Source organism: Mycena indigotica (genome assembly GCF_014461135.1).
Source record: "Mycena indigotica strain 171206Taipei chromosome Unknown Mind.scaff0010, whole genome shotgun sequence".
NCBI lineage: Eukaryota > Fungi > Basidiomycota > Agaricomycetes > Agaricales > Mycenaceae > Mycena > Mycena indigotica.
The window spans coordinates 2847365-2872202 of record NW_023503009.1 but is presented as its reverse complement, the minus strand read 5'-3'; the positions used below and the strand labels follow the sequence as shown (position 1 = coordinate 2872202).

The following is a 24838-nucleotide window of genomic DNA, read 5'->3' as shown; positions in this document are numbered from 1 at the left end:
TCAGTCAAAGTTCATCTCGGAGGAGTCGGCCTATATGCAACCCAGAAAGATTATTTGAAGATCCTGCAACATCTCCTCGAGATACTGGGCAAGAAATGAATGCACGCATAAAATGACAAAGGCAAACTAACAGTAATACAGCTGGTACTGCCTCCAATCCAATCCTCTCAGTGTCTTCTGTTGCCTCTCTATTCGCAGAGACACTTACTCCTGCTGGTGCGGAACAAGCTGCTCTAATCACCAGTCCTGTATTTTCCTCTATTGGCGTTCCTATCGGAAATGCGCAGTTTGGAAATGGTCTCGCCGTTTTAACTGCTGATGCACCAGGTCATCGGAAGAAAGGATCGGGTCTCTGGGGAGGTTGGGCATCAACAAGCTACTTCATCGACCCAGCGAGCGGAGTCGCCATGGTGTTTGGAACGCAGGTTGGCTCCCACCGGGGACGAGATAGTTCAGAGGGTGTGGGCTGAGCTTGAAGGGGTTGTCTATACCGCTGTCTCCAAATAGCATGTTGCAATTACCTTTTTTGAGCGAAAGCGTAGCTCTGTGCTTCGGCCGATGGCTTTGTGATCCGAATCGCAAAAACTTTTGGCCTAAAGCATGAGTCATTTCTGCACCACCATGGCGTCATCATCCCAGGTACTTTTGCGACTTGCAATATCGATAGGCGCTCATTGTTCAGCTGGCTCTTGGGTTGTCTGTGCCCCCATATACGGCACACGCGATCAGTGTTTCGCTTCCATTATGGAGTGATGTTATTAGCTATGAAGAGCAAGAAAAACGCGTTTTGGAAAGCATGACCACAGGATACCCTCGCTTCTTCATTCACCGCAGTACTGTAGTAATTTATTCAATTCGGCGCCCCAAAATGGTGTGACATCGGCGCCGAAATTAAATTTTCGGCGCTGCCTGTCGATGTGTGTGACAGCCGAAATTTTTCGGCCTATTTAGCGGCCCGGAGGGCCGCCAAATTTTTTTTTTGATGCTTTGATGGGCATTTGACATTCGGCATCTGGCTGTGGGCCCGTGACACGCTGAAATATTTCGGCGCCGGAGGGCCGGTGTGACGCGTGACCGCCGAATTGAATAAAATGCTACAGTATACAAAAGGTTGGCTCTGCTCTTGTCGCGCTTCACAACTCAAAAGAACACAAATAGTTAGCGAAGATATGCGAACAGAAGTTTGGCACGCGAAACGAAAAATGCTTGCTCTTTCCAACCGCCAGAGTAGCAAGCTAATGCCGCACCTTCATACAGACTCGCTCGGCAGAACCTGTTACACCGCGATTGATCCACTTCTCTATCTGCCCGGAGGATAAGCACCCCCATGAGGACCGCGCTTTGATTTCTTCAGCCCCAGCAAACCTCCACATCGTTCTTTTCCCGGCTAACATATTCCCGATTGCAAAACAATTCTGGCAACACGCTGGACTCGGCATCTCAAGTCGTCTCGCCGAACATTGTCTCTCCCTTCTCCCAGACGACCCCGCTTCCCCCACCAACGGTATCCACACACCCCCGAAAATGGTACCACAAGCATTATTCGGCACGGAAAGGCAGCCCGCCATCGGCTTCCCCTGTGGAAACAATTGCTCCTGCTCTGGATAACCTCAGCTTAGATCATTCTGTCTACCTCGAAGAGCGCTACGGACGAAATCTACCCTTCAGTTTGGCCGCATCCGCAAAACGAGCTCTGCGGAGACGTATTGCTGGTGTTCTTTTGCGTGACAATTACAGTGACGGTTCTGACGAACCAGGTGCTGGCGACGACAACGCCATTCTCGGGCCGAGCTCCCGTGGAGTCAGCAACTTCTCAGAGAACGATGTATTCCTTTACCCGACTGGGATGGCGGCGATTTGGAGCTCGCACCAGCTCATCCTGGGGGCTCTGCCTGCTCAGAAATCTGTTTGCCTCGGGTATTACAATCCAGTGTTGTTTGATTGACGCTAAACACTTTTCTGGTAGATTCCCCTACACAGACACCCTCAAGGTCCTCCAAAAGTGGGGTCCCGGTTGCCATTTCATCGGTGATGCGAATATCGACAGCCTGGAGGAGCTTCTGGAGGAAGAATCAGCTCGTGACCCGACTCGGCCACCCATCCTCGCACTGTACACCGAATTCCCCTCTAATCCATTGCTGCGTTCAACTGACCTTTCCCGGCTCCGTCTTCTGGCTGACAAATACAACTTCCTCCTCGTTGTCGACGAAACTGTCGGCAATTTTTTGAATGTGGAGGTGTTCCCGTTCGCCGACATTGTAGTCAGCAGCTTGACGAAGGTGTTTAGTGGATATTCAAATGTGATGGGCGGAGCGTAAGAATTATTCCTTCCTTTTGATATGTTTATAGCTTCCCTTAGCCTGTGTCTGAACCCACAAGGCACACGATATAACCTGCTCAAGGCACATCTTGAAACAACCTTCGAAGAGGACGCCTATTTCGGCCAAGACGTGATTTACATGGAGCGCAACTCACGCGACTTCCACCGGCGCGTCAAGGTCATCGACGACAACGCACTGGCCGTCTGCCAGTTTCTGCAACTCAAGACCACAGAATCGAATCCAGTTGTCAAGCAGGTCTTTTATCCCAAGTTCGTCACGCCAGAGAACTACGAGAAGTGTCGCATCAAGCGAGACAACGGGCAGGAGAGTGGCGGCTACGGCGGACTGTTTTCAGTGACATTCACGTCTCTCCCAGCAGCACGGGCTTTCTTCGATGCACTTCCTTTCTTTAAAGGACCCAGTTTGGGGACAAGCTTTACCTTGGCTTGCCCCTACGCAGTCCTTGTTCATTACACAGAGATGGCTTGGGCAGCACGATTCGGTGTGGAGGAAACAATGGTGAGGGTCAGCGTCGAGCAAGAAGAGACAGCAGCCCTAGTAGAGGGCTTCATGGCAGCAGTGGAGGCGGCTGAAAATGCATGATCAGGCCAACTCTCATTTCTTCAACAGGACTCACCACATCATTGCGCATTTAGAACTGACTGTATCCAACTACACGCCAACTTGTATCCATATAGCTTACTTCTTAGGTTTCTTGACACTGTAAAACACGCGACGTTAGTAGAGCAACAAAATGGAGGGCAGAAGAAGACGAACCCGTAACGACTCCGAGCACGAGCACGATTGACCACTCCTCCTAGATCTAAGGCGCCACGAACAACTTTGTACCTAAGAAAAGTGGGACTATAAGTTTTTAGAACCACAATTACAACAAAAAACATACTGGACACCAGGCAAATCTTGCGCCTTCCCTCATCTGACCAGTACGACGCTGTGCTCTTGCAAGTTATGCCCCTCGCCAGAGATATACGCCTGGCATGTTTTCCCCGTCGAAAGCTTTACTCGAGCAACTTTACGCTTGCCCGAGTTTGGCTTTTTGGGCTTGGCGGTAAACACCTGAATGCAGACGCCTTTTCGCTGAGGCGAGTTATTGAGAAGAGGCGACTTGGACTTGGCGACACGACGCGCGTTGCGCTTGCGTTTCGAGGACTGGTTGAGAGTCACAAATGCAGGCGGAGTCGCGTGGAAAGAGCGGGGAAGGGTGAGTTGTGATTGAAGTAGTATTCTGGAGGGCCCAGCTGTGGACGAGGGCCTCGGAGGTGCTCTCAGAGCCAACTGGCGTCCGAGACGAAGGGCGGCAAACATAGACGGAAGCAAGAAAAAGGCGTGCACGTGACATAGAATCTATAGGCTACCAATATGAAATAAGGCCGACGCGCGGCGGAGACAAACAGAACGTCATGTTGTAACTTACAGTAAAAGTACACTATCTTTGACTGCCAGTGCTTTCTTGTTATCCAACTCCTCGTGATGGCTGAATACCGGTCTGGGCCGCAGCCATGCCGCATGCAACTGCCGAGTACAGCGGCGTGGTTTGAGGTCAATGATCACCAACAGAGACACGATGCCGCAGAATGCCGGAAGTGATAGCCGATTGCGGTGATTGATTATCAAAGACCGGTCCAGATCTGCTGACGAGTGTGGTTTTAGATAAGCGGTCAGTCTCATTTCTGGTCACCACTAGCACAAATGAAATAAGGCCGACACGCGGCGGAGTACAAACAGAACGTCCGCGTCATGTTGTACAATAAAAGTACACTACCTTTGACTGCCAGTGCTTTCTTGTTCCAACTCCTCTTGACAGGTGAATACTGACCGTTCTGGGCCGCAGGCGTGCCGGAGTCCAGCCGCAGTACCGCGGTTGCCACACGCTCAATGATCCCGTCCTTCCCTTTACCTGCATACGAACGGGGACACGATGCCGCAGCATGCCGGGAGCGATAGCCTGTGATTGTGGTGATTGATTATCAAAGACCGATCCAGAGCTGCTGACGAGTGTGCTTTTAGATAAGCACTCAGTCCCACTTTCGGTCACCCATAAGCACAAACTCCGAACTTCGTTCTGTTTGTGAACCACGAACTTCGTTCTGTTTGTGAACATTTGCTACATTTACTCGTCGTACCGTTTCCCAGTCACTCTATCGAGTCCTCCACGGTTCCCTGGGACCTGAAATTAAGGTTAATTCAGTAGAACGAGTTAGAAAAAGGCCTCACATTTCGATTCCGACAATGATTTGCGTAATGCCCTTTCTCCCCGCACTTGAAGCACATTACCTCGTCCAAGTTTCTGCGGACGGGACCCGTGAAGCCGCCTCCAAAAGGTTCAAATCTGGCCATACCAGCAGGTGGAGGTCCCTCGAGAGTTGGTGGAGCAGGGGTCTCATACGCTTCTGGAGGTGGGATATTTGGTTTGGGACTAAGATCGCGTTAAAGATGAGCAACACACAATACGACGGCCTGCTCACTGGCCACGTGGGCAATCTGGTCCCAGCGGACAGAAGCCAGTCAGATAGTTTTGGCAAGCAACTCGCCGGACATGCTTTCGTGGACATGATGGGCCTTTAACTCGGTGGTGAGTAATCAAACACAGTGCACATCACAACTCACCCAGTCTGCAGAAGCCCCGATTATAGTCGGGACATTCAACGCGTCGCTCTTTAGGATGAGCGTAAAGACATTCCTCTCCAGTCGAACAGTAGCCGTACTTGGCATACCACCAACATTCCGGCATCCGTCTTAGATTGTATTCGTGAAGGAACTCGCAGGCATCACCCTTCTTGCAAAGACCACGCAGCCAATGCTTGCAGACGGTAGTCAGCCGGTCGCGGGTGTGGGTCGCTTGTTGCTTTGGTGGCTGGAAATTTTGTACAGAAGGAAGGGTATGGCGTAGTGGACAATGAAGAGGACCAAGAGGGCAGCCAGCTGGAGTGAGCGCAAGTCTACATATTTGATCGTCTGGTGGAGTAAGCCCAAAGCGGACTCATAGAAAGTACGAAACACACCTTTGTCAAGTTTGATGCCTAGGTCAGACTTGATATAGTTTTCTAAATGGCAGGTCAGGATGAGCAGGCATTGAAAATACCGCGTACCTGCAGGGAAATTATTCTGGTGGAATTGAGGATTGACGACGTCCCGCAGAGCTGACGGTCCACTGAGAGCCATTGGTGTGACCATCAAATGTGACGAGCGCGTCTTGACTCTACGACCAGTATGCCCGTCGCCACCACCGCTCGTCGCAAGAGACAGCACGGCCGGCAGCCCTCATCTGATATCGAGGAAGACAACGGGACCCAACGCACCAAAGGCCGCGAAGATGTTGATTCTGACGAGGAGGAACCGCTCATCGCAAAACAGGAAAAGACAAAAGGGAAAAAGAAAGCAAAACAGGAAGCCCAAGTCCAGCCTATGGAGGAAGATGACGAAGATGATGTTATCGACATTGCCAACTTCCCTGCCCAGCCCCTTACTCGCGCTGATTGCACCAAGCTCAACGGCCTTTCTGAGGACTGGAAAAACGCGTCGTCCGTGGTTCAAAGGGTTGCTGAGATGATGGGATCTACTGCAAGCGCCATGGTTGACTCTCAATCGGACGCTTTGGACGAGGTTTGTCTTTCATAATAAGTGGACGCGTCTCCTTCTCACATGTTCCCCTAGAGTCTGGCACAGCTCGACCATCTTATGAGAGATTTCATCGACGTAGAGGCTTTAGTCGGCTTCCATAGCCATGCATTAACCGACATTGCCCAAGCTATCTTCCGCGGAGAGGCCATTGTCAGTTGATACCCTATATATGCAAACACCGTCTGAACATTCTGCAGACCGATGTGAAAAATCAATACCTCGAAGCTGTAGATGCGGCCAACGCAAAATACGACACCGAGACGTCCCGGCAGAAGTATGCCAATCATGAAGAATATACTAGCTTCAGACAGTCAGTATGGGTATGTGGGATCATCTCTTGTTGGCGCGTCCTACTCACCCTGAATAGAATGCTCAAAATACTGAGGATGCGATGCCTCCAATGACTGACTTCATCCCGCGTGGTGAGTAGGCCTCTCGATTTCTCAGTTGTTTTTAGTGATGTACCCACAGAGGACGGTGATGAGAGCGACGACGACGACGAGATTATCATTGGCGGTGTCAGCCAAGACTACAAGTGTCCTCTCCTCATGACTACCCTCTCAGATCCATATACCTCGTACGTCGTTCTCACTGAATTGCTAGTTGCGTTCCAGCTATTATGCAGGACCGTCTGCAAACATTCCTACTCTGGCAGTGCCATCAAGGAGTACTTTTCTAAAAAGCAGAAAGAGAAATGCCCAGCAGCCGGTTGCAGCAAGCAGCTTACCCTAGCTCAGTGCAAGCCCAATCCACAGCTTGCGAAACTGATCAAAGACCGCGAGCGACGGAGACAGGCTAATCAACGGGACGATAGCGACGACGGTGAGGCTATTGAGTAGGAAGCGATTTATTTCATTCTATACGTACTCGACGTGCTAATGTACTATATGATTGGGATGTTCTTGTTATTTTCAGTGCAACGACTTGGATTCTCACAGTCGACGGAAGTCCAGTCGTGGAGTTAACGAACGTGGGACCCATTTGATGCATGACATCATCGCAGCTGAGTCTTTCAACGCTTTTTCAACACCTTGCTTTTCTTTCGCTCAGCCAGACAAACAAACAACCAAGCAGTTTTTTTGCGCCGAGAAGAATGTCCTTTTATGGGTTGCTCTAACGCGATCGCGGCAGTGACGATCGAATCTATACTTACTTGCCGGACACACGGAACGTCATGTGCCTTCCCCAGGCTTGCCTCTGCTCCTCTAACTCCCCACTCGTTCTTCACGACTAATAACGACTTTCGTCGCCTCCTCGTCCTTCCCTCAGTAATATGCTTGCCTTTGGTAAAAAGAAGCCAACTTTGCCCCCCGCTGAGCATGACGGACCGTATAATCCTATAATACCCACTTACACTCATGCTTAATCCTTTCACCACCAGTCCTGCTGATGTCGCCAATGATGCGGCGGCCGACGCGGCGGCGGAAGCCCTTGTAGCCAGTCAACGGGCTGCACAGGACGCAGCAGATCAAGAGAAGTTGGCTGCTGAAGCTCTTTCCAAGTGAGAACGATTTCAAAACAAATTTCTTCCGATTTAAGCACAGGACGCAGCAGAGGGTAGGGCTTAATGTAGGTAGGATACCAATGGACCGAGTTACTTCGAAGCGGATGAGGTCGTCCGATTGAGTAAGCGTATATCATATGAGTAAGCATATAGCAAGGTACGTAAGCATACAGTATTTCATAATTTCCATAACATAATTCCCGCCTTGCGTGCGGCCCGCTTGATGCCCTTCGCCAGCTTCCTTTTACTTCTACATATCCCAGCGTCGAAGAGTTCGGTGTGGGTGCAGGGGCACCCCGTGCACTTCACCCGAGGTATCCACACGTTTAGTTTGTGGTCGAAATAGTCGTGTAATACTCGTTCTATTTCGATTAGCTAGCAACAGAGTCAAAGAAAGAAAACTTACCCGCATGAATACGCAATTGTGTCCAGTAGACCAGTAGTCAGATGAATCGGACGCCGCGGCATTGGCGACGATGCTGAGCCAGCCTGCGCGTCGCGTCCACCGAATGGCCGATCTTGACCATCATCGGCATCCCCCGACCCATACGCACGCGGTGCACATACATGTGCCCGGGCCTGTCGCGTTTATGCGGTTTACGCTTAGCCCGGATGCGGTCGGCCCGGCCCATCTGCAGATATTAGCCGAAGAGGGAGCCCAGTCCTCCATCTTTACCTTGGTAGTAGGAGCACTAGTCAGTGGAAGGTAGGACAACGGACGTAGACGTCTAGTTGTTTGGAGAGAGGTAGGCACAAGTCAGAACAGCGGACGTAGAGCTGTTTGGAGAGAGGTAGGTACGAGAGAGTTTGACGCTCCAGTTGGCACGGTACAGGTGCTGGGATGACTTTGGAGGGCAGGGACGGAGGTGAGGGCGGCGCGGGCTGGCGCTGGATGGATCCCGGGCCTGCGATGACGGCCGTGCTGACTCGCTGGCAACCAACCAGTTTCGCGCGTTACCCAGTGCGGTTATGCGGTCCGCGACATGAATGGCTGGTTGCTGACGAACCACTCCCACCCGCTCGCTCGCTGTCTTTGGCGCAAGGGCGCTGCTGTCGGCGCATCTGCAACAGGTAAGTGCGCTGGCGTCTAACCTCACGCGGTTAGCAGTGCTGTAAACTTTCATTATGGCTGGCTTGGTTACCGCCCGTCGTCGTGCCAGTTGGTAGCGGGCCGCGGCTGTGGGATGCCGGTCGATGTTCACAGGTGAGTGGGCTGTTTTTCCACTGCCACATTCGCAGACTGACATTGTGTCAGTGCTTGCTCACGCCGCGCGTGCCGACTCGAACAAGGCTGGCGGTTTCCGACAAGCTCACAACCCATTATCGTCGGGCAGCCACTTTGTGGTGGAGGCTTTCCTTTCAGCGTCGTCTATGCCGCGGCCAGCCAAGCTTGCCCCGCCCGAGTTTACTCTGCTATTTCCACTTTGCGGCGGTCAGTTGAGGAGCGACGAAGCGCGAAGCAGGCTTGATTTTGTCGACGGTGAATGGCTGGACTTCGAGCGAGGTCGTAGTGTTGTCAAAGTCATGTTCCTCATCTTCCGAGTCGAGAACCCTTCTCCTTACCTTTCTTGACTTGGCAGCGCTGTTCACCTTCTCAAAGATCGCCTCCTGCCATCGCTTTCTAGGAGAGGTTTCGAGGTTTCTGGGCCTAGCCCATCCTCTCGTCAGCATATAAATGCGTATCCTGGTGGAAAACAAATCCTTTCTTAAATCTGAGGAGACAAGAGTCAAAACTGCTTCATTAAAAGCTTCATACTAGATAGATATTTTTACGCGCCAAAAAGGCAGATACTTACACCGTGTTACACGCCCAAAAGCGTACCGTTTTCTCTTCGCGAGTGGCTGGCTCTTTCTTCCACCCAGAGACATGGTTTGGCATTTTGGCGAGAACCGTCTTAGAAGAATCCAGCACCCGACGTAGACGTCTGAGTACATTGCAAGAGTGGTGGGTTGCGGCAAAGAGGGTCACACCCGTGACCTGTCACTACACTGTGACCTTGCTCGCCGAATTGACATTTCGTTCATTGGATTTCGTCTTCCACCACTTCGAACAAATTCGGTATGTCATCGTCGCTCGGCATATAACCCACTACGCTTACGCACCGCGGTCTTTTGTTAGCAAGTAAACATCATTTTGTGATCCTAAACATGAACTCGGACGAGTCGGAATCTGACCGCGACGTCGACGGCAACGAGGCTAAAATCGAGGGAGCCAACAAACACAAGCCAAAAAGGGGATCCCCGTCCAACCAGCGGCTGCCGACTCCAAAACCAGCTGCGCACTTCGTACCCGAGCATTGCCAACGTTCTTGCTTTTAAAGCCGGAAAATCCAACAAAGTCCGGTCCAAACGGTGAGCCGACAGGGTTCGCCCCAGCAAGCAAATCACCTCTGAGATTACCGTAAGCACACCATGGCTCGATCGCCTGCTCCGTGCCATCGCCCGAATCGTCTACAACAGTGATAAAGGAAAATACAGCTACGCAAAACTTGCAAAGATCCTGGGAGTTAACTACCAGCAAATTATGAAAGCCGTGCAGAATAGCTACACAACTCCCGACAAGGACGATGATTATGCATGCCTAGGCACTGACGGTGAAGCGTGGAAGAAAGCTTTCCCTCCATCAGTGCGTATCAACATTGATCCAGTGCCAACACCACTTACATTCCGTTTTATGCAGACAAACAAACGGAATGTAGTCGAGCCGGAAGCACCGGCAGCAAGCGGAAGCGGCGCGAACAGTCTCACAGCGGCCAAAACCGGGCTCACCGTACCGGCCAATGCACCTGCACGCTCTGGACCAGGCGTACCATACTCAAGGCGGTCGAGACGGTCGGTGAGGCGAGTAATTTCGCTCCGCAGGAGCAGGCAGTACGAATACAGGTCAACAGGAACGCCGGGAGTCGTCATTGGAGAAGAGCAGGCAAGCACAGTAGGGTGAGGACGAATATAGGAGATAGAGAGGATCAACTGGGGCTAGAAGAGTGCCAGAGTCGATGTAGAGGCTTTGGTATGCTGTCAGGGGATGAGGGTCCAGGTACCTAGTTGATACCAAAGCCGGGGGAACAGCCCCACGGCCAACTACTTAAGTACAGGGCTATCTGCGCACGGACCAGTCACGTGATCAGTCATAGCTGTCACATCACATGCTCCCCTTACACTGGGACTTCCATGGATAAGCATGATTCAAGTTGCAGCCTGGTCTAATATATGTCGCTATTGATGTGACTGCTCCCCATAATTTTTACTATCAGGTCTACCTGTATATATAGCATATATCCTATACCACAAATCTCTCAATAACTCACTCAGAAGTAAGGGGTCCCTAGTGGAATCAGGGTAGGAAGTATACAGAGGGGTCCCCCTATGAGCTTAGATTTCTCATACCACCACATATGCATGGAAGATCTTGTTATTCTCTATTATAATGATGAATAGGAGTGCACATTATATTGGCAATAGCTATAATTTAGTCGTTGATTATGGATCAAATATGTGTCAAACTTGGCAAAGGAGGTGTATACACCTACCAGCATACTTGGATTGATCTCAGTATAATCTTGGAGGATGAATTAGGGTGAACATTCTAAGACATGCACATAGTACTGGTTTACATGCATAATGAGGTCTATAGACTAAGTGTTGGACCTTGAGATGGGTGTATAAGAATATTTGGATGTCTAATAGGACCCTGTACCATAATCAGTTGTAGTTCTGGCATGTGTCACTAAAGGTAGCTCAAGAGAGGGTAAGGTACCCATAGAGCAAAAGAGAGTGCCTTCGCTATTACAACTGGTCAGAAAATAATTTCAAGTATGATTCAAGACTTGGATGTAGGATGGTATAGACCTTCAAATGAGCCTGTCTAGCACTTGAATCAAGCTCATAGCTATCCTGGATCTCTCACAGTACCATTATCAGTGTTATCTATCCCAATAATGATGACTTCACCATAGCATGACCTGTGCAAGTCTGGGAAATCTGAATAGATACCATAGTAGGAGCATGGTCTACGTCTTAGAAACTGGTGCCCTTACCCCTCTAGCATATCTCTATCCTGGGTTATATAGCACCTAAGATCTTTGGGAACTGACTAGCTCTAACACTTGCCCTATGGTAGAAAATGGGTGGAGGTGTGCTAGACTATCCCATGATATCATATTAACTTAGATCCTGAGATTCCATGCATGTAGTCCCAGGATATCAGCAAAATACTGCTCAATTTAGTATTCAGGCATGCTTGGCAGTGAATAGATCAAGGCAATGGTGACAGAAAATATCACTGATGGGTCTCAGGGATAGTAGGATGGTATATCTTTCAAATGAACTCCCTTTCAGCTTTATCTACTAAGGATAGGTGGAGATCTGTGCTCATCTTTGAAAGGTGATGGAGATCAAAGGCCACTGATGAGTGAATGCATTGCATTCTTAGTGCCCTATTCACTGGGAGCTAGGAGGATACACACCAGAGCCTCATGTTAGAGCAGCCAAACTCACAACTTAGCCACCTTATATTTCTAAGTACTAGATATTCTCTTTTTAATGACTGAATGGTCAATATGATAATCATATCAGCTGATAATAATCAAAATATGTTATCAATCAATCAGACTTTTGAGACCCTTCCTCCTAGTGTAGCATTCATGCTGCTAGCTTAAGCAGCTATGGACATAGAGGCTCATCAGTTACATATAAGCTAGTGATGGGCCAGTGCTAACACATTTATTGAGCTGTCACTATAGGTCACTTAATGAAAGTTGTTTGTATGGTCAAAATACACAACTTTGATTTTGTGACACTATGTGACATTCTCTGATGATTGTACATTCAAACGGGCGGAAATTTCCTTTTTGGAACATATGGAAGCTCTTCTCTTCATGTTAGAAGGCTCGACCAGATGGGTCGAGCCTTCTAATATGTGAGGATATCTGGGATTAACAGGTGAGCAGCTCTAGCGCCATCCCGCTCCCTACCGCTTCTCCCTCGTATACGGTGTGCTGTTGGGCCGTCCCCAGTCTTGCTCTCATGCTGTCGACCTTCCTATCATTCTTGTATAGGACCGCTGCTGCCCCGATCTCCCCGTCTATCCCTGACCCGTCTGTGTATACCTTCCACTTCGCCCGATCCGCTATCTCCTCCGCCAGCGCTGCTTTCTTGTCCTTCGCAATGCTGGTGTTGATCGTTGTGTCCTTGTTGGCCGTCTTCCTCACTGACTGAATTTGCTCAAAATGCTTGGCTGGCCGCGGCAGGTACTCCAGCAGCTCCGTTACCGTGCTCCTGTCCTTCTTCCTTGCAGCTGGTCTGTTCCTTCTCACTTCCTTGCTCAGCGGGTGCAAGTCGGGTAGTGTCGCCAGTCGGAGTGCCGCTGTTTCCCGTACCTTGTGTATCAGCTCATCTATGGGCATCAGATTCGTGTAAACATCGAGTACTTCTGTTGGCCCACATGATCTTGAGTGCTGCTTTCCTCTGGATCGTCCTGAACCTCTTCACTATCCCTCTCTCCCTCTCCTTTCCTGTCGCTGTCTTGTCGATTTGATTGAGGAATATGTCGACTGCGTATAACATCTGTGGCATGCAGATACTGAGATACAGCCTGCGCATGCTCACCGGGGGGAGTCCTCCTGTCACTTTCGCTAGCCTCTTGAACGTCCGCCAACCATGCCTGTCCTTTCCCTATCGCCGCCTCCTGTTGCTTCTACCTTAACTCACTCTCGATGTGTACGCCCACAAGCTTCACGGCCGTCGTTGATTTGATGGTGTTCCTCCCTAGCTCCAGGTCTTGTCTCAGTGTTGGCCTTGTGCCAGCTTGCCCCGTTGGGTTCTTTACCCTTTTTCTTGCCACGTCCGTTAGCTGGTACTTCTCCAGTCCGAATATCGCGTTGTGTTCCGCTCCCCTATGAACTATGCCTCCATTTCTATATGTGATGTCGTCGATCTTCTTGTGCGTTGTCGTAAAGTCCTTCCCTGTGGTTATTACCGTGTCATCGTCAATGAAAAGCACCTTGTTTTCCCCTCTGTTCCTCTTGGGTATCTCCGCCAACGTCGCGTTGTATATGAGGTATAGGATGCCGGATATCGGGTCGCCCTGGTCCAACCCATTACCCACGTCATACCATTCCGATTTGAAATCCCCAAAGATCATCTTGCTCCTTCTCGAGCATAGCGTCTCTCTACTCACTTGGTGTATCCCTCCGGCACTCCCCTCATCCTCATGTCGTGTTGTAGCCGCTTCAGGTCCACGCTCGGGAAGGCTCCCTTGACGTCCATGCAGAGGATGCTCGCCACTTCCTCCTTTTCCCACGCCCTCTTGATGATCGCCACGGCGTTATGTACTGCGTCTGTTGTCGATCTTCCTGGCCTAGCTCCATATTGATTTGCTGGTATAGTATGCCCGCCAACTCCACCTCTCTCGTTAGCTGCTTCGCCTTGCAGGCGTGATATAGTCGAGCTGTGCCCTTTGATAATACCACCAGTCGATACGCTCTAGGCTTGGCGTAGTCCGGTTTGCCCGGCTTCCGTAACACGATTGTCGTTGTGTCCGCCCATCCTTCTGGGTACGACTCCAATTCGTCCATCACTCTGAACAGGGGTCCTAGGAACGGCACCAGTATTCACATTCTTTGAATACACAGTTCGCCGGTGAACCTGGGTATGTGGCCTTGTATGGCTGCATCGCGCCGATTGCCTCTCGTATTATCTTGTCGTTCACGTTCTCGAATCGGAACTTGGGTTTGGGGTATTGTTCTTGTCCCCCCGTTGTGGGGGCCAGCATCTCTGGTGGGTAAAATTCAGCCCTGAAGAAACTTACCTTTTCCTCCTCCTTGCATGCTTCTCTCCCGTTTACTTTGAGTGTCGGTACCCTGGTTGCCCCTCCGTCGTCCCTCTTTCCCTTTGCAAATCGAGCCACATTCCACAGCTTCTCTCTTGTCGCCGTCACCAGAAACTTCTTCCACATCTCCTTCTTCGCCTTCCTCACTGCCTCCGTGAATGCGTTCTTTGCCTCCTTCGCTTCCGCATGTATTGGGTGTGTTCGTTCGAAGCGCCATCGGTAGGCTTGTCTCTGCTTCTTTGCACTCTCTCTCCTCATTGCGTCTAGCTCCTTGCTGTACCACCTTTTCCAGTGCTTCGACGGTTTGGTCATCGGTATCATCTCCTTGGTTGTCTCCTTGATTGCCTCTTCAACCGCTTTCAGGTTCGCCTCGGCTTCCAGCCTGTCATGGTATCTCGCCGGTCTCGGTACCGTTTGCAGTCTCGATGCCAGCCTCGCCCTGTATTCCGGCCAGTGCGTGCTTGCGTACTTGAGCCTTGGATGATCAGTACATATAGCTGTATCTATGCAAAAGATATGGGTACCATTCCAAGGGGGTAATGCAAAAGATGTTGAGACAGATGTATTTCATGAATTTCTCACTGAAATCAAGAGATATGACTGATATAAAAATACATATAGGAAGAGAAATCACCTTTTCTTCAGGCCGATGAGTCGCAATATAATATTTGGGACTTATAAGCCTAGAGACCAAAAAATTAATAATCGATTAAGTAAGGTTGATGTAGCAAGATGCAGTCATCAAAACCTCTGATGGCAATCAAAAATCGTTCCACATTGATCAATATACCTATATGCCATTGATCCCATCACTGATACCTTGATATAGCTGGCAAAAACAAGAAAACATTATTATTTAATTTAATTCTCAAGTGGTTGCCCTCATCTTTTGCATTACCCCCCTAGGATGCTGCCCACATCTTTTGCATAGATACAGCCATATGAGCTGGGATGATGCTGGATCGCTGGGACTCGCAGCTCTATGTTCAGTATGACCGGGAAGTGGTCGGTCTTCACTGGCTGTTGCTCCGGATCGGTTTTGCACTATATAAGGTGAGGCAGTAACGAGTCCGAGATATAAGCGTTGTCCACTCGCGTATAATTCCCTGTCCCAAAAGCCTTTGACGTCGGTATTCCTTTTGGTAGCAAAGGGAAAACTTGATTCAAAGCTACCAGGACTGGACAGTGACATTGACAGTGACGATGTGGAGTACATGACTGGCGAACGAAGGAGCGAATGTGCATAGTACGTGGAAGATATCGAATTTGGATCACGCCGAGCACTCAAGTATATCCAAAAGAAATACCAAATGCTATGCAATTATTAGTCAAACAATTCAGCTAAATACTGATGCTGTGGGAAAATACTGCAGTAATACTGACGGCATGACGCTGTCATCACCGAATATCCGTTTTGGGCAAGACTTTGATCCTCCGTGATTCTCGGAGGCCTGCATTCAACTGCACCGCTGGCCACTTTTTTTTTTTCTTTTTTGACATGGTAGAAAAATTTGAGAGGATGGCTTACACTAGCCATAAGCTTTCCTATGATAACTACACTTTGCTCCCCCCTTCCAGTTTTATCACAGAGCCACTCTGACAATGTACATTCTTAAGCTTGATTTTGTTTGTTAGATTGAATGCAGATGGTAAAAAATAATTGTGTCATGCATAGCTAGTAAAGTGTCTAAGCTACAGCCTAACTGCTGTATATACTGACCACCAGAGGCTCCAAAAGTGAGCTGGATGGCCACTGAATCAAGAAGGTGTGACATTCTGTGACGGTGATCGGCCTTGGACCGGGCAAAGCCCGGTCGAAAAAAATCCCGATTTGGGTTCAGTATTTGCCATCACCTAGTACCGTGAGTGACAGGATATTCCAAAGCGGAAACTCTTGCCAGTATAGTGTCATACACACATGTAATATGTCACACATCAAACGGCGCGCCCGTAGGCGCCACTTGAGAATAGCATATTTTGCATGTAGGAAGAGCATGAATCTATTTACTTGAGGTGTGGCTATCTCTCTCTTTCTCTTTTCTCCCTCCTTCCTTTTTGGCATTATTTTTTTTCTTCTTTCGGATGCCCACAATACCAGTATTTTGCCAACAATTCCAACGACCAGAGTCAAGCTTGTGTTGAGCGACGGTTCACTGAGGAAAATCTTCTAGAAACAATCAGTGAGTCACGACTGCGGACCCATCTTGAGAGATCTTGAGTTTAAGTTTGTGACCTTGTGACACCTTGCAGTTGCTTTCTGCCAGCAGGTCGAAAACAGCCCTCAATACAGGTGAATTTCGACCTTATGAGTGTCAAAGAAGAAGAAAACGACCGTGAAATTTCCCTAGCACCTGAAGACTCCTACTCTGTTGCAGGCATTCCTCGACCTGCCGAATCCTCTGATGAAAACAACAAGCCGTTGACCCCTGGTGAGAACGACGAGCAGGAAGATACGCCCATGAAACTTTGCTCTCACAGGTAGGATATCTTTTATTGAACTTTTACAGCATTCCAGCAAACCAATGTACTCTAGGGGAGAAGGTAACGGAAAATCAGAAATGACTGGATCTATCGCTGAAGACCAAGTCGAGGAAGAACATGGAAACGAAGGGTAGGATTCAAGCAACACTGTTTACTGAACTACTAAAATACCGTTGTTAGCCTCGCCGAGGACAAATTCACCACAGCGGGTTTTCGCTGACTGGGTCAGGCGGAAGTCAGTGTAAACCCGCTGGTTTATCTGTGTGACACTCACTCATGGTGTCACTCATTGTGTGACCATCAGTAGTCATTCTTGTCCTGTACCTCGTCGTCCTTGGAATCCACAGCCCGGTCCTGTTGACTTGCTGCGTGTCTCCCTCAGTGTTTCCTGTTGGCAGCAGGCTTTCACTTTTTTTTCAACTTCCACTGATGCTTTTTTGCTTCTCAAACACATCTCCTCGTCGTTCCTTGGCTTCTATCTCCATATCTACTGCATCTATTGCCTCGAAACTCAGTACACTGGCTCGCTTAGGTCACCCGATCATCTCGCCGCTCCCACGCTCTCTTCGTCCCCACGCCGTCGTCTGCAACATCAGTCACTATCTTGCTTGGCAGGAACGAGTCATTCCTCGGGCTCCTGTAAACGAAATCGCCCCATATTTCGGCAGTCGGCCTCTCCCTACATGACCAACCTCTCCTTCAAGAGGCGTGGGAATCGCCCTGGCCGTTGTCGAGAACGAGCTCTTGTTATCTGTGTCTATCTATCACTCCCTTACTTGTCTCCTATGGGCACTCCTGTCTCCTGTCAACCTCTCCCTGTCTTGAACTTGGCTCTGACCTGTTTGAATGCTGCAACCGCTGATAGGGTTGTCTCTTCCTCTGTGTTGTAGACTCATACCTGGTCTTTTCTCTTGGTTCTGACTTTCTAGCTTGCTACTCCTCTTTCTGGTTCAGACCTGCATGAGCCGTTGTTGAGAAGTCCAACGCAGAAGATTACTCTGGTGACCCAAACTGTCTTTCCCCCTCTATGTTATGACAGACCTGTAATCACCTTCTTCTTTCTGGCCACCCCAGGTCTGTTGTTCTGGCTCGAGTTGCGTGATGCTGTTCCATGCACTGGTGTCTGATTCGGCAACCACTATCTGGTTCTTCATAACTGTCTGGCTAACACCCCTGTCTTTCCTTTGGCTGCCTTCCTGCATCCTGCTCTTGGTACGATCCACATGATGTGTTTCCATGTGCATTGTGGCAATATGCAAGTTGCGAATCTGGTTTGGTTCTCTGGTGTTGGGTTTATTTTGGTTGTCTTACAGGAGTTCCTGAATATAATGAAAATGATGTTTTTTTTTTTTTTTCGCGGCTGCCTAAAATAGAAATATTGTCCGATCGCTCTCTTTCCCTTCGATCCACTTCTCTTCCTTGCATCGTCTCATTCTCCATGCACAATGGGTAACAGGAAGATAAGCACCGACCTTAAGGAGTGCACATTGAAGCTATGGGAAATGGGTGTACCATTGGATGACATCTGCCGTCTCTTTTGTGTCTCTGCAGGTAGCATGTATCGTTGGCAGGAGCTGAAAGCGGAGACGGGCACAGCTGCAAATCCAGTATCAATCTTCAAGGGCCGTGAGCGCCTAGTTTCCCTCGCTACTCTTACTGCTATCAGAACTATCTATAACAATGACGCGACTGTCATGCTCCGAGAGCTCCAACTGCACTTAGCCACTCATCACGACCTTCCCATCTCTATCTCGGCGCTCCAGGCCACTCTTGATGCTGCTGGGCTCACGCGCAAGGTACTCCGCAAATTGGCCCGAGAACGAGACAAAGAACAGCGCAACGACTTTTTGGCTTGCATCAAAGATCCAACGAATTTCTCTGGGACAGCGGTTGAGTTTGTTACGGTTGATGAGTCAAGCAAGGACGAGAGGACATTGGCCCGTCGCTACGGCCGTTCACAGGCTGGTCAACCTGCACAATCCTCTGAGGCATTTGTACGTGGGGATCGGTATACGCTCACTGCTGCTATGAGTATCGAAGGGTATATTGCGACACACATTGTGGAAGGTTCGATGAATGTGGCACAGTTCTTCAATTTCATTGTTGAGGAAGTGGTGCATCACATTCTCTCCTTATTTTATTGCCTATATCACCTATACTATCCAGTTACCACTTATGAACCCGTATCCTGATGCTCGGAGTGTACTGGTGCTAGACAATTGTCGTATTCATCACTCAGATATACTGAAGGAGGTCTTGAATGACAATGGTACAATGAATTTCTCACTCTTGTGGTTGCTGCTGAGTTGATCGTAGGGATCCTTATGCTCTTCTTACCGCCGTACTCTCCGGATTTCAATCCAATCAAAGAATCATTTTCAACGTGTGAGTTTATCCGCCAAGATGAATAACGACTGACACACAGAATAGGGAAAGCACACCTCCGAGAACATGGTCGAGAAATCTCAGCTTCACCAGATCCATTTCTTTCGCTGCTCGAGTCAACTGCTTGTATTACGGCGGAGAAAGCAAAGGCTTGGTTTCATCATGCAGGCTATATTTGGGCAGAGTAAAGAGCGATAGAGACTACGAGTACATGGGCAACAGGAGGTGTCATAAAGGGAAATACGAGTCTGTGTTACAATACTTCACTGAACCGTCCAGACTTCAGGTCATGCTTGAACTCGTTGTTTGCATCATACACACGATGCCATGAGAGGGCCTTGAACCCTGCAGCCTTCACATCATCATCGAGAGTCTCCGAAATCTTGTCGCCTGGACGGAAATGCATATTCTTCAAACGGGTGACATCTTCTTCATCCAAATCATACTGTTCAACGAATTGCTGGATCGAAACTTTATGGCGCTTGACCGGAGAAGTTGGAGCAGGAGGTTGTGCAACAGCCGTGAATGGAAGCATTGAGGGAATATTGGGAATCGAAAGCATGCGGTTTGAAGCCATAGACATAAGAAACAAGTCCGTGATTGAAGGAATGGGAGCAGCAGCAGGAATGGGAGCAGCAACAGGAGCAAGGATGGGAGTATTGGTGGGAAGGGAGGCAGTCAGTTTCATTTTCTTGTCGTCATTGAAAAACTGGCTATTCCATGGTGGTGTACGATTATTGGTCTCTCCTTCTCGCTACGGAAGACATTAGCTCGCACAAGGCAAGGAACATGATAAGCAACACACTATTGCTACAGCCCATACCCCAATCCGCGAAGCATCAAGATCAAAGTAGCGGTTATTTGGTTCATCGAAGTAGATTCGCTTCTCCGTACTGATTTTCGGAAAGTTGCCGATGGGATACATAGTAAGAAGCTCTTCTTTTTCGGTCAAGATGGATTCATTGAATGAAATCTGAGGCAGTTAGCATGAGAGGGGCCGTAGCACCTTATTCTTCACCTTCTGGTCAGCAAAAGAGCTAGTCGCAAGCAGTTGGTCTAATTGCGAATAGTCAAATGCAGGAGGAAGGTCTTCCTGATCTACACCAGTGTCCCAAGGCTGCAACGAAATGAGGGAGAGGTTCCTGTGACAACAAGCGACGTACAATCAAGGCTTCAACAGGTTTCTGTGGTTGTGCCATATATACGTGGACTGTCCGCTCCTCCACCTTCTTCTTATACATCTTGACCACCATTTCATCATATCCTGCGCTATTCATCAGCGGAAGGGCTGCAGCATTAGCAGGCTTGATTGGTTTCCACTTGGCGGTATCCATCGCGAGATTAGTGACTGGGCATGGTAGAGCTTGAGCCATTTTCGAGCGGAAATCATCGTAGGAGTCATGGGAGGTAAAGTAAAAGGGACCACGGCAAAGATAGTCTTCAGAATCTGGCGTAAGTTTGCAGGCCTTTTGCTTCGTTGATTTGGTGCGAGGAGGGATGTGCTTTTCAATCATTGCATATGCTGAGATACGGGCAGGTGGATATGAAAGAGGAGTGTCATCGACTGAGGCTTGAGCCTTGGACTTTTTGTGGGGTGGAGTAATTGTGTTGTCAGAGTTGTCCTCGTCATCAGTGTCCTCGATTTCTATGCTCTGGGCCTGGTGGGAAGAAGTTGCTGGTTTGTGGGGTTTGGATCGAGACACTGTTCGTTGGCGCTTTAGGGGAGCAGGGCCGGTTTGTGGATGCATGAACATGAAGTGTCGAGCGCCTGAAGAAGTGGTGTTAATATGCCGGACTGTGCTATATAACCACGCACCATCCGACAGCTCCATAAGAGTATTGGCGACCATCTCATGATCATTCTCGCCCACTGGATGCAGAAGCCCAGCTTCTACTTCGTCCTGTTGCATGATAACAGAACAGCCAGACAATAATGAGTGTCAAAAGAGAGCGATCGGACAATATTTCTATTTTAGGCAGCCGCGAAAAAAAAAACATCATTTTCATTATATTCAGGAACTCCTGTAAGGGTTTATGTGCTGGATTGCTTTGGAGGGTGCTCTGTGTTCTGAAGAGGGGGAGGGTGTAAACCCACTGGTTTATCTGTGTGACACTCACTCATGGTGTCACTCATTGTGTGACCATCAGTAGTCATTCTTATCCTGTACCTCGTCGTCCTTGGAATCCACAGCCTGGTCCTGTTGACTTGCTGCGTGTCTCCCTCAGTGTTTCCTGTTGGCAGCAGGCTTTCAGTCAGACTACTGCTTGCTGCAGGAGCAACACTCAGCGCTATTGCAAGTGTGTGCAAATCAAATACCGCAACGGTGTCGCACATTAGAGACAACAATGCGAGAATCAAGGACAACTGCAGTCGAGATGCCGGGATGGTTTCTGAAGAGAAGCTGATGCAGCTTTTGGAAAGTGCACATGCTTACACAAAAAAGAACAAAAAACGGACAGTCAGTGTTCATAGCAACACAATCCTGGCTTTTTACTGATGAATGCTTATGTCAGAATGCGAGCAAGGCAGTTTCTGGACTTCAAACCCATCGTCCGCTCGACAGCCAAATTTCCCAACACAAATGCTTCCAACCACTACACAACACGAGCCCCAGGCTTACAGCGCAGAGGCCCTGCTGAGCGTTTAATGTCCGTAATCAAGCTGGGCAACAAAGACTCATCCGCCGAAGCCAAATAACAATCTATCCTGTCGTCCGCCACCCAGACCAAGCCACCCGTAGCTGTAATATTTTTAGGCTAATGCCCTGCGTACACCTAGGAAATCACTTGCCTAGGAGGGTAGCTGCACCTAGGGCTGTGTGCACCTAGCTCTCCAAGCCCTTTTCTATCTAATAGGCAGATAACTAAATAGCATCAATGATGTGATAAATGGGTATAGGATACATATAATTTGATAATAATATATATATGATACTTTTAACTCCTTTTCTTCAGGCCGATGACCCGGATTATAGTTAGGAAGGCCTGAATTAAGAACAATCCTAATTAGGACAAAATTGATGTACTATGATATAGCCATCAAAAGTACTGATGGCCATCAAAAATGGTTCCACATTAAAAACATTACTCAGATAGGGGCATTGTCACAATCCATAAGATACTAGATAAAGAATAATAAATTAATTTTTTAACAAGAATGTCACGTATGTCACATACGTCACGCATATGTCACACATTACAAATCATCACATTGGCTCTAATAGAGGCATGTAAAAGGCTACCTAGGTACACCTACCCTCCTAGGCAAGCGTTTTCCTAGCTACACCTACTGGTTTTAGGCTATATATTACCACTACGGCTCCCTTCTTCTCCTGAGCCTTCTCTTGCTCTTTTCCCTTCCGCTTGTTCTCCCTCTGACGCTTGTTCTTCTTGGCGTTGGACTTGCGCCTTTTCTCGCGCTTTCGCTCCGCCTGTTCCAGCTCCGAAACCCTGGTCGAATTGGCGATGTCGAGAGGGTCGGGTATGCAGATGACCAGTGGCACCCAGTTGGGCACCACGATCGTCGCTGGCGTGCGACGGCCTCGGACCTTCTCCGGTGAGCTTCTCGCTCGCTGCTTCCCCTTGCCTTTTTTGTCCACTTCGGACTCCGACGACGACGACGACTCCTTCGAGCCCCCATCCACGGACTCCTCCGCCTCGTCGTCGATAAACGATGGCAAATCGTCATCGAATAACGACACAGGATTTGCGCGCGGGCCAAAGCCTTTGTGGAAGACCCTCCGGCGTTGGCGTACCGGTTGCTCGTCGTCCTCGTCGCTTGACTCGACGACCAGAGTCGCGGTCCGTTGGCGCTTTCGCGCCCTCTCCCTCGCCATGTCCTCCTCCATCTCGTTGATCAGACGACGGAGCTCCTCCTTATAGGCACGCTCGTTTGCGGCCTGAGGACTCTCTGCCTCCGGCGACTCCTCTCTCATCCCACTCCCCTCGCCCTCCTGTCCCTCTGGCTCCAGCGACTCCAACCTCTCCCCGTTCGCTCTTGCCTGCAACTCGACGATCTGCCTCCTGAGCATCATTAGATGCTGCCCTTGCTCGTTGGCGAGCTGGGTAAGCATCGCCTCCTTCTCCTGGCTCTTTTTTGAGCTTGGAGCGGCTCCGCTCAAGCTCTTCGCGCTGAGCATTGGTCAGGCCAGCTTCGCTAAGTTAAAGGTTAGTTCGCGGAGCCACTCTGTTGGCTGATCACGTACCCTTTTGGTCTTACGACCCTTTTGGCCTTCGGAGGCTTTCCGGGCCAGTCGCAGGAGGCCTTGGCGTCCGCGCATTCTACGCACGACGACGCGTTGGTCTTTTTGACCGGCTGGTCCACGCACTCCAGCTCCTTCTTGACGCAGCGATAACAGGCTAGAAAATGGTCAGTTATTCATCCGTCCGCTCCGCAACGGAGTACTTACACAGCGCGCAACGACATGGTGGTGGTGGTGGTAGAGAGGAGAGAGTTGGGTCCGCCATCACGAAAACCCACGGCCTTATATACCACGATCCGGCACTCCCCGACAAACTTTGATCATCACCTCCGTCTCCGCCAATTCATTTGCTGCGCCACACTGCGGCCCTGCCACCATTCAAATTAAACTTCCGCAGGGTTTCCATCGAATCTTCTGGGCTCTCGCAGGCCTTGAGCCTAAGAGGGGGATACTGTCATATCCATGCATCCGTCATGTGCCGCGGCCGGCAGACCGGCCACGGTCTGCCGGCCTCCAATCCGGTCACTCCGGCGACCTTGTACTCTGTATGTCTTTCGCCTTGTTACCTATACCTCCGTATGTCCTTATGTTTGTTACCTTCCATATGCACTCCGTACCTTGTACTTACTTATGGTCTTCCCTTTCTACTTACTCGTAGTATTTAAACAGCTAAAGTAGCTATGGTACTTTAGCTTGATTATAAACGTTACTTGCACTCCTCCTCTGTGCGGAACGACTCCGATCTTCTTCTCTCTCTTCTCTTGTCCTTCAACCGGACTCACTCCGCTTGCGGACCTTGGTCCGCTCCGGTCCGGTTGGTCTTGTGTTCCTTCGTGTCAGGCAGCTACTGGCTTGTTAGTCATAGTAGAAACCCCCTTCTGTTCTGCACGGCACTTGACACCTATGCCAACTGCCATACTGTTCCATCCACCCCTCACTGGCCTGAGGCCTGTGATTTGGACTCCTCTGCAGCCCGGGCCCACAAAAACACCAGAGCGTCCGGGAGCGGCCGGCCGCGCTGCAGCCTGCACGCTTGCCAGTGATGCCCCCAACAGTCTTGCGAGCTCCTCTATCGTGCCAGAATAGGCTATGCCACTGCCGCCCCTAAATCTTGATGCCATCCGAGGGGGTCGAGCGTTTGAGCGTTTGGCGCCGAATGTGTAACAGTCTTGGGCAATGGGAGGAGCCTCAGGCACACTGGGCAGTGGCAGCACTGCCGCAGCAGCGGGTTGGTATTGCATAGATGATGATGGGGGAGAGGGTAAGGAGGTGACAGTAGTCACAGACCTGCACCTGCTCTCACATTGTCAGCAGGGCGGTTGGTGGGTGCATGTGATCTCTTACCCATTTTGGGAAACCCATGACGTTGCTAAATTTTCAAAAACTGTCTATGATGCGACATGCCAGGAAGTGGACTGATGATCCGTGTGATTGATTAAGTCCGAATTAAGGATCTAAACAACCAAGAAAGCTT

General features: G+C 49.6%; 4 protein-coding genes across 4 annotated transcripts; 2 read left to right on the top strand and 2 right to left on the bottom strand.

Annotated features, from left to right (window-relative positions):
- Positions 1 to 621: 621 nt before the first annotated feature.
- Positions 622 to 2924, top strand: MIND_01140300 (uncharacterized protein; the record flags this gene model as incomplete). Its single annotated transcript, XM_037367942.1, has 4 exons — positions 622 to 639; positions 1355 to 1917; positions 1967 to 2314; positions 2360 to 2924. The coding sequence occupies 4 exons, from the start codon at positions 622 to 624 to the stop codon at positions 2922 to 2924; spliced, it is 1494 nt and encodes a 497-aa protein (XP_037215774.1).
- A 96-nt stretch (positions 2925 to 3020) lies between these two features.
- MIND_01140200 (uncharacterized protein) lies at positions 3021 to 3647 on the bottom strand (the record flags this gene model as incomplete). The annotated part of the gene is made up of 3 exons (XM_037367941.1): positions 3021 to 3042; positions 3099 to 3170; positions 3313 to 3647. The coding sequence occupies 3 exons, from the start codon at positions 3645 to 3647 to the stop codon at positions 3021 to 3023; spliced, it is 429 nt and encodes a 142-aa protein (XP_037215773.1).
- Positions 3648 to 4452: 805 nt separating this feature from the next.
- Positions 4453 to 5504, bottom strand: MIND_01140100 (uncharacterized protein; the record flags this gene model as incomplete). The annotated part of the gene is made up of 6 exons (XM_037367940.1): positions 4453 to 4509; positions 4557 to 4758; positions 4808 to 4901; positions 4950 to 5297; positions 5345 to 5386; positions 5432 to 5504. The coding sequence occupies 6 exons, from the start codon at positions 5502 to 5504 to the stop codon at positions 4453 to 4455; spliced, it is 816 nt and encodes a 271-aa protein (XP_037215772.1).
- A 48-nt stretch (positions 5505 to 5552) lies between these two features.
- On the top strand, positions 5553 to 6802 carry MIND_01140000 (SP-RING-type domain-containing protein; the record flags this gene model as incomplete). The annotated part of the gene is made up of 6 exons (XM_037367939.1): positions 5553 to 5945; positions 5997 to 6113; positions 6161 to 6283; positions 6331 to 6385; positions 6435 to 6540; positions 6589 to 6802. 6 exons carry the CDS (start codon positions 5553 to 5555, stop codon positions 6800 to 6802), a joined length of 1008 nt encoding a protein of 335 aa, XP_037215771.1.
- Positions 6803 to 24838: the final 18036 nt, after the last annotated feature.